Genomic DNA, 15,587 nt, shown 5'->3' with positions numbered 1-15,587 from the left:
TTATCAATGAGTTAGTACTGTACGGCAAAAAATAAAAATAGTTAAATATAGTCTTTTGTGATTATACGTTCTGATGTTTGTGTGAACTGTTTCTTGAAAAGTTTAATTTTACTTTTTGTCAGCACTTATTAGAGGGGACAAGGTGTCAATCAAATTTTATTCTAAGATCATATGCTAAGTTCTACTTCATCTTTCTGTTTGAGAGAAGAAAACTTGTTTCTTTTTTCTGAGTTGACTAACATTCTCTTGACAACTCTCATACTAGTTGAGCTTATTTTGGTGGTATTTTTTATAATTTAAAGAACAATTACACTCGAGGTAACGAAGATACTCAGAAGTCATCTGTCTTAGCAATTAAATAATATATAATTCTGTGAAATTACTTGCAGACTTAAAATTGTGACACTTGTTTCTATTCAAGCATTCGGATGATTTTCTTCAGAATTTGAAGTTCTAAGCACATTATGTGCCATAAAACATAGAAATAGCGAACGTGTTTTGATAAAGTTGAAATTCATGTGTGGGAAGGTATTATAAATGGGGAAGGGAAGAGAAAATAGTCCCCAGAGACCACAACTATATTCCTTCTTTGACCTGCCAGAAATACACTTAAAGTCAACAGACTTCTAAAATAGCACTGCTTGAGAGCTTATTGAAGAAATCATACCCAGAACTGTTTTTCTTACCTCAAAAATCAGTACCATATTTTTCTGATATACTAGTCTGAAGACCCTTTGGCTACTGATGATGTGGAAATTGGCAAATAAGTGTCTTCTTTAGGCTTTTGTGATTAATACCTATTTTTTTTCTTTTCAGCGTACTTCCACAGGTATGCCAGCGCATATGCAAAGCAGATCTATGTTAAGGCCACTGGAGCTCTCCTTACCCAACCAAACCTCATATTCTGAAGATGAAATTTTAAAGAAAGAGTTAGAAGCAATGAGAACTTTCTGTGATTCAGCAAAACAAGACCGACTCAAGCTCCAAAATGAGCTGGCTCACAAGGTGGCAGAGTGCAAAGCCTTAGCATTAGAGTGTGAGAGGATCAAGGAGGATTCGGATGAACAGATTAAGCAATTAGAAGATGCGTTGAAAGATGTGCAGAAGAGAATGTATGAGTCAGAAGGTAAAGTTAAACAAATGCAGACTCATTTTCTTGCCCTTAAAGAGCACCTAACAAGTGAAGCAGCTACAGGGAATCACAGACTAACAGAGGAATTGAAGGATCAGTTGAAAGACATGAAAGCAAAATATGAAGGTGCTTCAGCAGAAGTGGGAAAATTAAGAAACCAAATCAAACAAAATGAGATGTTAGTAGAAGAGTTTAAGAGGGATGAAGGCAAGCTGATAGAAGAAAATAAGCGATTGCAGAAAGAATTTGGAATGTGTGAAGTGGAGCGAGAGAAGAAAGGGAGAAAAGTCACCGAGATGGAAGGCCAGTTAAAGGAGCTGTTAGCAAAGTTGGCCCTTTCCATTCCAACAGAAAAATTTGAAAACATGAAGAGCTTATTATCAAGTGAAGTAAATGAGAAGGCAAAAAAATTAGTAGAGATAGAAAGAGAATATGAAAAATCACTTAGTGAAATTAGACAGTTAAAGAGAGAACTTGAGAATCATCGGGCCAAACTTGCTCAGCATGTCAAACCAGAGGAACACGAACAACTCAAGAACAGATTAGAACAAAAATCAGGAGAACTTGAGAAGAAGATCACTGAATTAACATCAAAAAATCAGGCATTACAAAAGGAAACTGAAAGGGTTTATCTGAATAATAAGCTCCTCAACCAGCAGGTACATAACCTAACAACTGAAATGAAAAATCATGTTCCTTTAAAAGTGAATGAAGAAATGAAAAAATCACATGATGTAATTGTGAATGATTTGAATAAAAAGCTTTCAGATGTAACACAAAAATATACAGAGAAGAAGTTGGAAATGGAGAAGTTGCTGATGGAAAATGACAGTTTAAATAAGAATGTTAGCCGCCTGGAAACTGTGTTCGTGCCTCCTGAGAAACATGAAAAAGAGGTAATGGCTATGAAATCTAATATTGTTGAACTTGAAAAACAGCTATCTGAACTTAATAAAAAATGGGGTGAAGAACAAGAAAAGATCTATTCACTCACGTCTGAAAACACTAACTTGAAAAAGACTATGAGTAATCAGTATGTGCCAGTTAAAGCCCATGAAGAGATTAGAACTGCACTGAGTGGCAAGTTAGAGAAAATGAACAGCGAATTACTAGAGGTGAGGAAAAAATTTGAAGCTATAAATCAAGAATGCATGAAAGTAAAGGATGAAAATAGAATATTAAAAAGAAACTTGGAAAACACTCATACCCAAATAAAAGCTGAGTACATCAGCCTAAGGGAGCACAAGGAAAAGATGAATGCTGTAAGTAAGAGCCTGAAAAAAGTCCAGGATGACAGCGCTGAAATACTGGCTGAGTACAGGAGAGGCCAAGAAGAGATTGTGGCACTGCATGCCGAGATCGAAGCCCAGAAGAAGGAACTTGACACAATACAAGAATGCATTAAGCTAAAATATGCTCCAATTGTCAGCTTTGAAGAGTGTGAGAGAAAATACAAAGCAACAGAGAAAGAACTAAAAGAACAGTTATCAGAGCAGACCCAAAAATATAATGTCAGGGAAGAAGAGGCCAAGAAGTGCAAGCAAGAGAATGACAGGTTAAAGGTGGAGATTTTCACTCTACAGGGGGATCTAAAGGAGAAGAGTGTTCTCATTGAGAAGTCTCATGAAATGGAAAGAGTGTTAAGCCGAAAAACAGAAGAGCTCAACAAACAGTTAAAAGAACTATTACAGAAATACACAGAGGTAAAGAACGAGAAAGAGAAGCTAGTTGAAGAGAATGCCAAACAGGCTTCTGAAATGCTTGCAGCAGAGACTCTTTTGCAGAAACAGCATGTTCCTCTGGAACAAGTTGAGACCCTAAAAAAGTCTCTTAATGGCACAATTGAGAATCTAAAGGAAGAACTGAAGAATAAGCAAAGGTGTTATGAGAGGGAGCAGCAGACAGTGACCAAACTGCATCAGATGTTGGAGAATCAAAAGAACTCTTCTGTGCCTCTGGCACAGCATTTGCAGATCAAGGAAGCATTCGAGGAAGAAGTTGGAATCATAAAAGCTAGTTTGAGAGAAAAGGAAGAAGAAAGCCAAAACAAAGCAGAAGAAGTCTCCAAACTCCAGTCTGAAGTTCAGGATACTAAACAAGCGCTAAAAAAGTTAGAGACTAGAGAGGTGGTTGATTTGTCAAAATACAAAGCAACAAAAAGTGATTTGGAGACACAGATTTCCAATTTAAATGAAAAACTGGCCAATCTGAATAGAAAGTATGAAGAAGTATGTGAAGAAGTTTTGCATGCCAAAAAGAAGGAACTGTCTGCAAAAGATGAGAAGGAATTACTACATTTCAGCATTGAGCAGGAAATCAAGGATCAGCAGGAGCGATGCGATAAGTCCTTAACGACAATCACAGAGCTACAGAGAAGAATACAGGAATCTGCTAAACAGATCGAAGCAAAAGATAATAAGGTAGGCACTGCGCAGTCTGCGTGGCTTGCTGTGGAACCCTGGGACAGAAGCACCAGAGCAGAACAGGGCTCTTTTACCAGAGCATCACCCAAGTCTGGTTGATAAAAGCATTAACACAGTGGCCATTAAATTCCACCTTTCCACTTTGCCTACCAATGTGCAGAAAAATGTGGAATTGAAAAAAAATGGACTCACTCAGACAAAAATCAGAAGCATCTTTCCTTTCGTTTCCTCACCTGGTATAGCCAAGAGTTGAGGACTGTTGGGGAGGCTCAAGTTTTACTTGCCTCCTAAGTGAGTGGTCAAAATCCAGGGAGCTTTAGGGTACCTGAAGAATAGTGAGAGAGAGGAGGAAAAAGGTTTCTGGGGCTTCGAGAACTAAGGACACTGAGGAGCACCCCACACTTGATCTTGGCATTCACCCACACCAGTTAGCCAAGCCCTGCAATTCACTGTGCAGTTTTTCTACAGATGGGTCCCCTCACATGGTATGTCCTGCCCCTCCTTTCTGCTGAGTTAAATCCTCCTTCTACTGAATTAAATGCATTCTGTAATACTCACTTCAACACCTACCTTCCTTCCTGAAGCCTTCATTGTCCCATCTAACGTCCAGCAAGCTGTTCCTCTCCCAGATGCATGTTTTCTTTTAGCTTTGCCACCCATTTAAAACAGATATGTTACCGTGTCAGAATTGCATGATTGATCTTCCCAACCAGTTTTTAAGAACAGGTTTATAACTTATCTTTTTTTCTTACTCATTCTCATGGCACACTTTATAGAATAGGGTTTCAAACTTTTGCAACTGGTAGCTGCATGAAGTACCTGCTATGAAGAAGAGACATCAGGGAGATTGAGTACAATTTTATCCATTCAAAAGATAATTATTAAATGCCCTATGTGCCAGGGGCCATACTTAGTGCTGGGAATACAGCATGAGTGAAAGGAGACACATCCCCAGCCCCCTTCAGTGGGAAGGGGCAAGTAGCCTTCTGGTTTTGTCTGCTCCTACCATCCAGAATTTAAATGCTCTCTCTTCATGTTTGGAGGGTGGTTATGAATGTAATAACACATAGTTATAGTAGCAAGTTATTAATAACTACTTGTAATTGTTGCCATTTATTAAGCATGTGCTATATCCCGGGTCTGTATTTATAATTGCATTTGATGTTCTTAACCCTTTCACTGATAAGGAAACTAAGGCTCAGAAAAGTAAAGCAAGTTAGCCAAGTTCATGCAGCTAATAAACATCAGCTCTGTCTGACTTTAAAGCCTGTGTTCTTTTCGCTAGTTGAACAATCTTCCTGCTTTTTGCCCTCTTTAAGACAGTGTAGTCTAAAGTCATACATTCTTGAAACAAACAAGCACATAAGTTAATTCTAGACTTACATGAGCCGTGCTCTTTTATTTTTCAAACTTTGAGAATCTTCCCTACCTTTGTATGTTTCAGATGACCTGTAAAATAGTCTAAATACCTTTGTAGGTACTTACATATTACCTAAAAATAAGAAGACGGAGGTCTCACTCAAATCTTAGGATATTTATTTATTTTTAGTTTGGTAATGCTTTAGTACAGAGTTTACTGAGGAATTTAAAGAAATTTTACCATTTATGCTGTTGGTAATAATCTTGATAATATTCATCCCTTAATTTTCTAGTATATGATGATAAATTTTGTGTCTCAAGGAATGATTTCCATTTAAGATGTTCATTATAATTGAATCAGTGAATAATCTGTTTCTCCCACAACTCTGTCCTTTTTTTATAAGATAACTGAGCTGCTTAATGATGTGGAGAGGCTGAAACAGGCACTCAGTGGCCTTTCGCAACTGACTCACGCGAGCGGGAGTCCCGGCAAGAGGCAGAGCCAGCTGGCGGACAGTCTGCAGCGCCAGGTCAGGTCCCTGCAGCAGCAGCTGGCGGTGAGTGCCCAGGCCTGTGGGCTTCGTGCCCCTCTGGGCGGGTTCACGCGAGTGTGTTTGTAAAGGTATTTAGAAATCAGCCTGACTCATGGCCGTGTTCAAATCCAGGAATGTAATCATTTTTGCTAAAAGTTATTTATACCGGTGGTATAATATCATTTATTTGGTGCCTACTTTATGCCAGGTGCCACACTAGACACTTCATATACTTTAAACTTTATCTTCGTCACAATCTCACAAGGTTTTATTCCTCCCATTTAACTCTTAAGGAAACAAAGATGAAAATACTTGGTGCCTGGGGTCATACAGCTAGGATGTGACCCTGGGACTTGCTGACACCCAATCTGGTATCTTTTCAACCCAGCATACTCTTGAAATACTGGCCTTCTAAACTAAAGGAGGCTTTTTTTTAATATAAACTTTTATCCTTATGAATAAAGGTAGGCATTCCTATGGTTTTATGCCTTATATCCTTACATTTTAAAAGAATATGTAAGGATACATATATATATATCCAAAGTATGTTTTAAAAAAGCATCTGGATTTAGAAGCTGAAAAGGGGAGCTCAGTTCTAGGAGCCTTGCCACTTAAAAGCAAGTGACATGGAACATTCCTTTGAACTCTCGGCTTCCTCACCTATGGAGTAGGATAATAAGGACTGATTACTTATTTGTTTACTTTTTTAATTGAATGAGCTAATATACATACTTGGAAAAGCTAAGTAACATGTAGCCCAAGCAAATGTAAATTGTAACTAATATTTTTGTATTCGATAAGAATTGGTTATGAGTTGTTTTTGAATAGAAGAAAGTTGTTTTAAGAGTTCATTTTATGATACCATTGGCCTACAAATTAATGATGACAAAAGAGTCATCAAAAGAATATGGCAGTCCCTTCAATAATTGGAAATATTTGTATATTATTTATTTGGGACACTGTACCTAAGCACCATTAGGGATAAAGAGAATACACAGTTCTTTCCCAAGAAGTTCTGAGTAGTTAAAGATGCAAAATATAGATCCATGAAGAGTAAAATAACATGACAAAAAAAATTAAACATAGAATTGAGACTACAGTTCCAGATTCTAAGTGATATGAATTTCCAGGAAGAGGAGATTACTGGTGTGGTGGGGGTTAGTTTCAAAGAGGAAGGGAGTACCTGGTCTGAACTTGTAAGCTAGGTCCTGTTTTTGTTGTGAAAGGAAAATAGAGAATCTTCCAGGCAAAGGAAATACTGTGAAGAAAGGCAGGAGGTAGAATGCAAGCGGCATGCCCACAGGGGAGTGAAGTGTTGATCAGCCTGGCCAGTAACAGGAGTTGTATTTACAGCCAAATGGTGGAGGCTGTTGAGAATCGAGCTGATGAATTTAGATTCTCTCTTACATATAACGACGTGTCTGTCACCCAAGGTTTCTGAGCCAAAAGTGATATGAGGAAAGAGCTGTCTCAGTCTTAGAAACATTATAAGGGACTAAAGCCTAGAGGCAAGGAGACAAGATGGGAGGCAGTAATACGAAGTGTAGGTTAGGGAGTGTCTAGATAATGTGGTGGTGAACTAAGGCAATCATTTCACGTTACCTAGGATAAGTGGCATTGCTTTTGCTATGAATGTTCCCACACGTTCATTAGAAAAATTTATACTATTGTAATGCTATAGAATTGTGCATCTGGTGAGTTCAGGGTATTCTGTCAGAAGATGTAGTGGGGGCACTTTAATAATACCAGTGTTCTTAGCATCAACCCCGAAGACAGCATTGTCCTAAGTTTCCATGTGTTTGAATACATGAATGCTCACTCTCTGGTCTGTCCATCTTTCCACATTTCTAGGATGCTGACAGACAGCATCAAGAAGTAATAGCCATTTATCGGACACACCTTCTTAGTGCTGCACAGGTAAAGAACTATTTTTCCTTTGGAAAGGAGTAATTTTGCAGTAAATTATTTTTTATTTTCAAGTAAATTTCTGTGAAAGTCATTGATGTTTAAAGTAGTTGTACCCCATATGCTTATTTAAAAATAATTGTGTTTCTTTTAATCATGGCTTGCATATCTCCCAGAGAAATTTACAAAGCTATATGACAACACAACATCTTAAATTCAGTGTTCCCTCCATCTGCCTGTCACTCATTTCATAGACAGTTTGGCAACATGTGATGGCAGAACATGTTAGTGGTGTTGCTCGCTGGGGATGGTGCCTTGCCATCCACACACGTTGTCAGCTAAAAGAGGAGAGCAGAGTTTGTCTCTTCGGAGCTTAAGAGTATTTCTTTGAAATGTGGAGAATACTACAAAAGTGCAAAAAAAGACAAGGTATGTACAGGAATGTAATAATTTGAGAAAAAAATGGTTCTGTTAGAAAATTATCAGTCATATTTACCTACTGAGTCTTACACTCAGTGAAGCATAAGCTTGAGAATCCCCTTCTTTGGAGGTGTGGTGAGAAAGGTATTTTTTTAAAAATCATACTAATGTGGGGGATACTATACTTCATGCATTCTAGAAACCCATGATCAGCATCCCAGAAATTCTCAAATAGAGTTTTTAGGAAGATGTCCTAAAAGAGAAAATGTTAGAATGGCAGGTGAGATAAAGTAGGAATTGTTTAGGATCTTGAAGTTTCTGGCCACATGGTTAAAAAAAAGGACAGATGTTAAGAGAAAGCTTCAAAGAAGGTCATTTTTTAAAAAAAAAACTAGGTAAAATGAAAGGGAAGAAGCTTTATAACATCGAGTTCTTAAAATCAAAAAGCCTGCCTTTTCTATATGAGAAGAAGGGGAAACAGTGGAAGAGAGTGAAGAGTATGAGAAAAGAAAATATCTTTGACTACGTTCTTTTGAGTAGATAGAAAACAAGCTGAGATTTGAAAGTATATGGCAATTATTAGAGACTATTGATGGGCAGTGGAATGGGACTTCCAGGAGAGGAAAATAGGAAAGTGTAGGAAGAGAAGGTGGGGAACTCAGTCGGTCTGATGCTAGCCCCGGGAAGAGGAGCATGCTCTGGCCAAAAGACACCGCCAAGTAACAAGCTTTTCCGCTTTGTACAATGTGTGCCTGCAAATTTGAAATTATTTTCTACTGACTCCTGATGAAACAACAAAACCAACTGGCATTTGAAATAGTCTTGCCTTCTGGCATCATAAAGTGAACTAAGAAATTCAGTTTAGTCAACTATGGCTAATGTTTGAAATTTAAATATCTTGCTGTTATAGAAACAGATTTTGGAAGCAAAACTTTATATTAATAGGGTGTGTTATACTGAAACCTATATTAATAAGGAGTGTTATACTGAAACCTATTCCAGTGCTCAAGCAAAGAAAAGGGGAAGGAGGTGTTGCATTGACTTGCATTTAATCAACCTCTTGCCAACATTTTAAGTTTAAAGTGTTTCTTTCTAAATGTAAATGGCTAACGTACATGTAGAAAGATCTCAACCTCACCAGTAATGGAGGAAATGTGAATAAACAAGGAGGTACCATTTTCACCCATGGGATTGGCAAATATTAAATAAGATGATAATCTATCAACAAGATGGTAGTCTATAGTGTTGGCCAGGGTATTGTGGGAAATAGGCATTTATACCCTGTTGGTGGGAGTGTAAATTGTTATATAATCTCTATAGATTTTGTGAATTTAGCAAAATTGAAAATTGAGCCTGTTTTTGATCCTGTAACAACTTCTCTAGGAATCTGCCCATGAAGACTGGAAACATCTTAATCATCCATTACTGGGGGATTGAGTAAAGAAATTATGATACATCCATACAGTAGGATGTTATATAATAACTTAAAATAATTGGAAAAATAACTTGGGAAATATTTGATGACATAAGGTAAAAAGGAAAGTTGCAAAATCATATATATGATCCCTTTTATAAGAAATACAAATATGGAGATTTTTTTCATTGATTTTCTTATTACAAAAAACTAATAAGGGGAAAATAATTGTAGTTTACTTTGCTCATCTATAACTTACGCTGCCCCTATATTCTAAGCAATTTCTAAAAGTGAAAGAGAAGTTTGTCCATCTGTTTTCTGATAATAGATGTTAAGAGCAATTGTTGTGTACTACTTCCAAACTGATTTTCTTTATTTCCATGATAGAGCTCTATTCCTTTTTCCAATAAATCCTTTAGAATATCACTGTGATGGTGAGGATTTAGCATTTGGTGAATCACAACCAGTTAGGCTTATGATAAAGCCTTTGTCTTTAGAATTCTTGTGTAAATGAACATAACATAAAATATTCCTCCCCTTTCTTCTTTCTCTCAAGGGTCACATGGATGAAGATGTGCAGGCAGCCTTGCTGCAGATCATACAGATGCGGCAAGGGCTTGTGTGCTAGTGCTCAGCACTGACTAGCCGGTGTCTACGTTACCTACTGGTGCTGAGCATTCGGTGTGCAGCTCCTTGGCCCTTGGGGCTTTACTGTGCTAGAATAATGGAAATAAAATTATTTTGCTCCATCAGAAGATTCTTTTAATTAGATGATATGTTACTGAGTTTTTCAGTGTCAGTTCAAATCATATGTTCTATATATGTTAATTTTACAGTTAGGCAAGTAACAAAACCCCTTGCCTTGGATTAGCTATGTATTTTTAAACTGTTGAGTCCCTAATAAAATATGAACCATCTGAGTTGGTCCTTATGAAGAGGGGATAGGTTGAAATAACTGCTTAAAGATTTCTTTTGGAGAAACTAATTTGGTTAAGTGGATCAAATGACCTTTCAGATCTTCAGTCCAGCCATGAGACCTGATGCAGTTTCAAGGAATGCACTATACCTTGGCTGGCCAAGTTGCATTTTTGTTGAAGTAACTTTATGAGTGCCTTTGACTTCTTTTGGAGGTACATATTTTTTTCTTCTTACACTAGTAATTTTTATGCTTTTTAAAATAAATTTCTTTTCAGAAATGGTTTGCAGTGCTAAATTACATTTAGATTAAGAAAAGGCAAGGGTGGACTATATCAAAAATTGATCTTAAAAATTGCCTCGTATCTCCACAACAGTATCTTAATTTTTACTTGTGATGGTTCTTGCCACAGTATTTAGAGAACTGTATGATAAATGGTATACTAGAGTTTTTGGTGTCAAAACTTTTAGACGTTTTTAGCAATTACTTTGACATTTGCTTCTATAGTAACCAAGCACTCATTATACATGCATCCTCCAAATGTTTTGTACTTATTTATAGGAAAGTTGCACTAATGAGGTTAATAATGTGAAATGCAGTTTTCTTGCAAAGTTAGCATTACAGAATTGTTTTTAGAAAGTGTCTTGAAGGTTTTAAACAAAAATGCAATAATATAATAAACTCTAAGAATGTGAAAAGTAAGAAGATAGTAAAATATAGTAAATATTCTAACCAACCATTTTTATTAACTACATCTCATAAGGAAAGTTTATGTTTTGTTATTTTTATTAATATTTTATTTACCATTCAGATTGAAAATTATTAGTTTGCTAGCAAATAAACTGAACAAATGAATTATTTCAGCCCGTTTTTTTAAATTGCAGAATGTGACTTAGCAATAATCTGAGTATCCTGAATCAGATTTTTTATCCCATTTTTGTATAATCACAAGGACAAAAGACCCTCAAAAATAGCTTCTCCCACCAAACAATAAGCCATGGTATTTTTTCCATGTAAAAACAACAGTAAAAAGTCAGAACTGGATATATTTTTAATTCTTTCAGTAGATACACAGGGTTTACATAAGCAATATTTGGATTCCTTAATTTTTATATTTAATGCTGATTCTGTTTCATAAGTTTTATTTAGGTCACCTATTGAAGAATAGAGAAAGTTGTTAACTGAATACTCACATTTCAGTGTTATATTTTCCTTATTAAGGGTGGGGAGGGAACCTTATGTATATTTTATTTTGTTTTCAACCATCAATAAAATGTTTTCTGTGGAATACTGTTTTGAACATCCTTGTAAAAGATTTACAAGGTAAACTAGTCCATTTGCTGTCTTTGGAGAATTTGGTGTAGAGAACGATGGGGTCCAAAGTACAAAAATGACATTACCTTGTAGTCAGCTATGTAGAGGACTGTCCCATCCACTCACCGTTTGATATCAAAGGCAGAGATTGCATTTGTAGCACTGAAGGCTAAAGCGTTTTAGATAGTAAACAAGTGGACCATATATAATGGGAGACGCTGGTCTCTCTGCTACTCTGTGTTCAGAAAGTAAACTGAGAGCAGCATTTACGGCCAGGAGGAAGGGAGATTAGTTCTGTCTAATGTGTGAGTGCTCTGGAAGAATTACTGAATTACAATGGGAGTACAGTCCTTTGCTGAAAAGGATTACTCTTATATTGTTTAGTTTTTTTATTATCACTCTTGCTTCATCAGAAAAGCTCATTCCTTTTGACAGAAGATCAATGATATAAAGAACTACTAAAGTCAAATATTTATGCAATAAACATCTTAAATTTTAATATTGTAGTGACTATAATTGCTAGCTGTTCTGCACTGTTCTAGATCCCAGACAAATTTAGCTTCATCTTTCTAATGCTTGCTTTTTATTTAAACCTTTTCTCTTGACCCTAAACAAATGTTATATAGTTTGAAATGTTCTTTTATTTTAAGTGCATTGGATCATTGCTGCTTTAAAAGTCTTGCAGCTTTAAAACATGAGCATTTAACCACCCGGGGTTATCAGCTTTTTCTCCAACAGTTTCCTTCCTTCCAGGACCTGGAAACTGTTCTCATACACATGCCTCTTACCTGGCTGAATGGTTCATGTTCTTGGTTTGCTTGTTGCAAAGTAGAAAAGGGAAAAGAGTCTCAAATTAATTTTTGGTGTCCATGATGACTAGATATATCAATGCCTGCTTACACTAATGCCAGACATTAGATAGCAACTGGTTACAAGCTTTTCTTGACATCTGTTTAACCATGGTAGAAGAAAACTCCTTCCTATCGACTCTTATTTTCCTCATCATTGGGCTCTGCGACCTTGCAATCTTTTTTCTTCTTATAAATTGCATCAAAGTAATGGTGGTGCCTCTGGCACCAATATAAGGGTTGAAAGATTACCTTTGGTGAACATGCAATGTATGGTAGCACATATCTGCCAGAAAAAAAACAATGACCTGGACCTTACTCTTGGCTGCTAAAAGTTGTAATTTTCAGAAAGAGGAAAAAGCAAATAGCACCAAAAATATGTCATGTGCACAAAATACAAAATGGGAAATAGGTATTTCAGCTCCTGTTGTGTTCAGTGATGTCCCTGACTAAACTGATCTGTGACTTTGCCGTGGGAAATTCTTTCGCGTGTTTTGGCCTTAGGTATTTGAAACTAGACTGTCTAGAAGAGCCTCTCCAGGTAAATATTAACCTGCTTCTCAGCATGGCTTCTGTTTCTTACTGCATATATGGGCCCTTGGCTCATAAGAGCCATGACTGTAGAGGTAGAAAAAAAGCGAAGGCTGAAGCTGCAGCGGAGATGGCGTTTCCAGTGAGACCCCCAGGCAGTGAGAGCACGTGCGTTTGCAGGATCGTGCGTGTGCCATCGCTTACACGCTAGAGGGCATGTTCATCATTTATGCCTGCATGAACAAACACTGAGGATGGAGGAGTTCAGTCAAAATGGGAAGGTTACAAAAATGTCATGTAAATGAAAAAGAGCCAAGGTTTGTGAGGGTTGCTCTCCCCATTTTGTGTACATGTGTATGTACATACCATTTGGGGAAATAACAGAAGAGACGTCACTGAAATAATGCCCCCTATAATTGATATTTGGCATCAAATTCTTGTACTTAATGGGCCTGGCTTTTATATTTTAAACAGGTTTGCAATTTTTTTTTCAAGATAGCAGCCCTGGGAATATTCTGAATTCAAGAAAGAGTTTAGAGAGGTTATTGCCTTTTTAATAATTTAGAGCTTCTATTGCTCTGCCAAGTCAGAAGATTAACATTTAATAGAAAAAATTAGATATCTATAATTCAGTCACAGCTATTAGATCAGATGGATTTTACATTAAGTGAAAAAGATGTTGAGCGTTTAAGGACCATTAAACTACAGGACTCTCCTATTGGGTTTTAAGGCCTCCAAGCCTGGGTCCTGCTGTGAAGAGTATTTATTTTACATATACAGAACACATTAGGGATGGGAAAGGGCATACGTTTTAAGAGAAAATAGGCCATGAAAAAGTGATTTTCCACATTGTGAGCAGCTACCATGCAGATTCGGTCTTATTTTATACTAATTAGTTTTATTCATCACTAGCTAGCGTTTTCACAGGCTGGAAGAATAGGGTGCAGGCTACTTTAAACATGGTACCTGTAGAAAATCCATGTAGCTGGGTATCCGCTGTTGGTATTTGTCTTTGAGAAGCCATGTTTCTAAGAGTGTCCAAGTCACTCTGTATTGCAAAGAATTTGACTTTGAAAATAACTTTCTCCTTAAGAACCAGGGAGAAAAAATACCTAGAGAGGAAAAGTTCTAATACATGTTTATTTTTTTCTAATGCACCCAAATTATCAAGGAAGGACTAGAATTCAACTCTTGAGAAGAACTGTTCCCCGATGGGGAAAAGTCTGCACTGTCCTTTCTATTAAGTGCTTGTAACACACTCCACTGTTGCAGTTAAAACATAACAATAAACATTTCTTAGTGTTTACTCCATACCTCCTGTCCCATTCCCACCTCCAAAACCTACGGAAAAGTTTTATGCACGAGTATAAACGCACACAGACTTAGGGAGGGTGTAGGAATGAAATTCATATAATTTCTAACTTATTTCTCCTATAGTGTCCGAACAAATTTTGCGATTTTCTTTCTTGCTATTCTAGGCTCTTTTTAATTGCCTCTGACTAAAGTGGCACCTTATGGGCTGCTTCAGAAATTCTCTGAAGGGTTTAAAAATGAAGCCGATTCATATTCAGAGTCCTCCTGCTAAAATCTGTTAAGCCAAAATAAAAATGACTGCTATTTAAATTTTTTCCCCTCTTTTGTTGTTGCTACAAACATTATCTCACAAGAGTTGCAAGTTCCCACTTACGAACAATTAAAAACTTCTTTGGGCAAATGGAGAGATACAAACCGTCACCGGCTGCCAGCAGGGGTCCTAAAGACTGAAGGCTGTGCACCTCAGTCGAATTAAGGGGAGGTGCTCTCTTGAGCTTGGAGGCTTTTTTTTTTTTAAGTGAATTGTTCCAGTTGGCCCTAATCCCTAAGCAATATGGCTCCTTTAAAACCATCTTTATTCATTCACACCATTTGACACTTTAAGAAACCCCCCTAGCTACTGTTCATCTAGTTCTAAATATATCTGTTAAGAGTCAAATGCATTTAAGAGAATTTGCAATCTGTGATTATCCCAAGTACTATTCATTGTCAATATTTTTGTGTGCCAGAGCCAATCTTGTTATTACAATGCACATAGCCTCTTAACGGCAGCAAAGCCCAAATACATCGCAACAATTGCGATCACTTGAAGGACGGCTTTTCTCCAACTCTGCTGCCGTTCTGGCACAGCTTGTGTGGTTATGAACACCAGAAAGAATTCCTTAATAAGCTCTTGCTCTTCTTTCAGACCCTTTTGGGCAATCTCACCCTCGTGTTCTAAGTAGAGAGCAGTTACCAGGACAACAGAGAATTTGAGGAAGATTTAATTGTGATCTGATGTCTTACCAGAATAAAGAGCGAGTGCCTTGAATTTATATTCTAGGTTCCTAAGCAAATGCCGATGTGCATATTTATTATTTTTGCCCTGCCTCCTTATAAAAACAGATTTTAATGTGGCTTACACTTTTTTCTCCTTAATAGGGGAGAGAAGAAGAGCAATGGTAAATACTAAAACGATAGGAAAAATAAGCAGGGTTGGGATCCAGAAAACATGCCATAAACACCATTTATTATCTTAGTTTTCTGGAGCTGGGCTTAATTTGACTCAGTTTCCTAGCAGCCAGTGCAAGGACGTGAACATCACAGGTGAGGCACAGCGTCCATGAGGAGGAGCACAGTTACTCCTGTTCCCAAAGCTGGCCAGCCATTCTGCAAGTGTCCAGCACATCAGCTGGTAAATGCCTCAAACCTGGAGTTTGCAGCCGCCCTGGGGCACATGCCTGGGGATAAACAGAGCATCTTCCTAAGTGCTTCCATGG

The 15,587-nt window shown here is 37.3% G+C and overlaps 1 protein-coding gene across 3 annotated transcripts in view; it reads left to right on the top strand.

The window, feature by feature from the left end:
- The window catches only part of UACA (uveal autoantigen with coiled-coil domains and ankyrin repeats), a 101,483-nt gene extending 90,093 nt beyond the window's left edge, over nucleotides 1-11,390 (top strand). For 2 of the 3 annotated variants that reach the window (XM_036907856.2, XM_036907859.2), the window contains exons 14-17: nucleotides 817-3,552; nucleotides 5,319-5,471; nucleotides 7,299-7,364; nucleotides 9,743-11,390. In XM_036907856.2, coding sequence (XP_036763751.2) covers nucleotides 817-3,552; nucleotides 5,319-5,471; nucleotides 7,299-7,364; nucleotides 9,743-9,814 — 3,027 coding nt within the window. In that variant the 3' untranslated portion in view covers nucleotides 9,815-11,390. The remainder of the gene's footprint in view (nucleotides 1-816; nucleotides 3,553-5,318; nucleotides 5,472-7,298; nucleotides 7,365-9,742) is intronic. The other variant, XM_036907857.2, reaches the window with a different exon arrangement.
- Nucleotides 11,391-15,587: the final 4,197 nt, after the last annotated feature.

This window comes from Manis pentadactyla, chromosome 11 (assembly GCF_030020395.1).
Source record: "Manis pentadactyla isolate mManPen7 chromosome 11, mManPen7.hap1, whole genome shotgun sequence".
NCBI classification, from domain to species: Eukaryota; Metazoa; Chordata; class Mammalia; order Pholidota; family Manidae; genus Manis; species Manis pentadactyla.
This window is presented reverse-complemented; position numbering and strand designations above follow the sequence as displayed.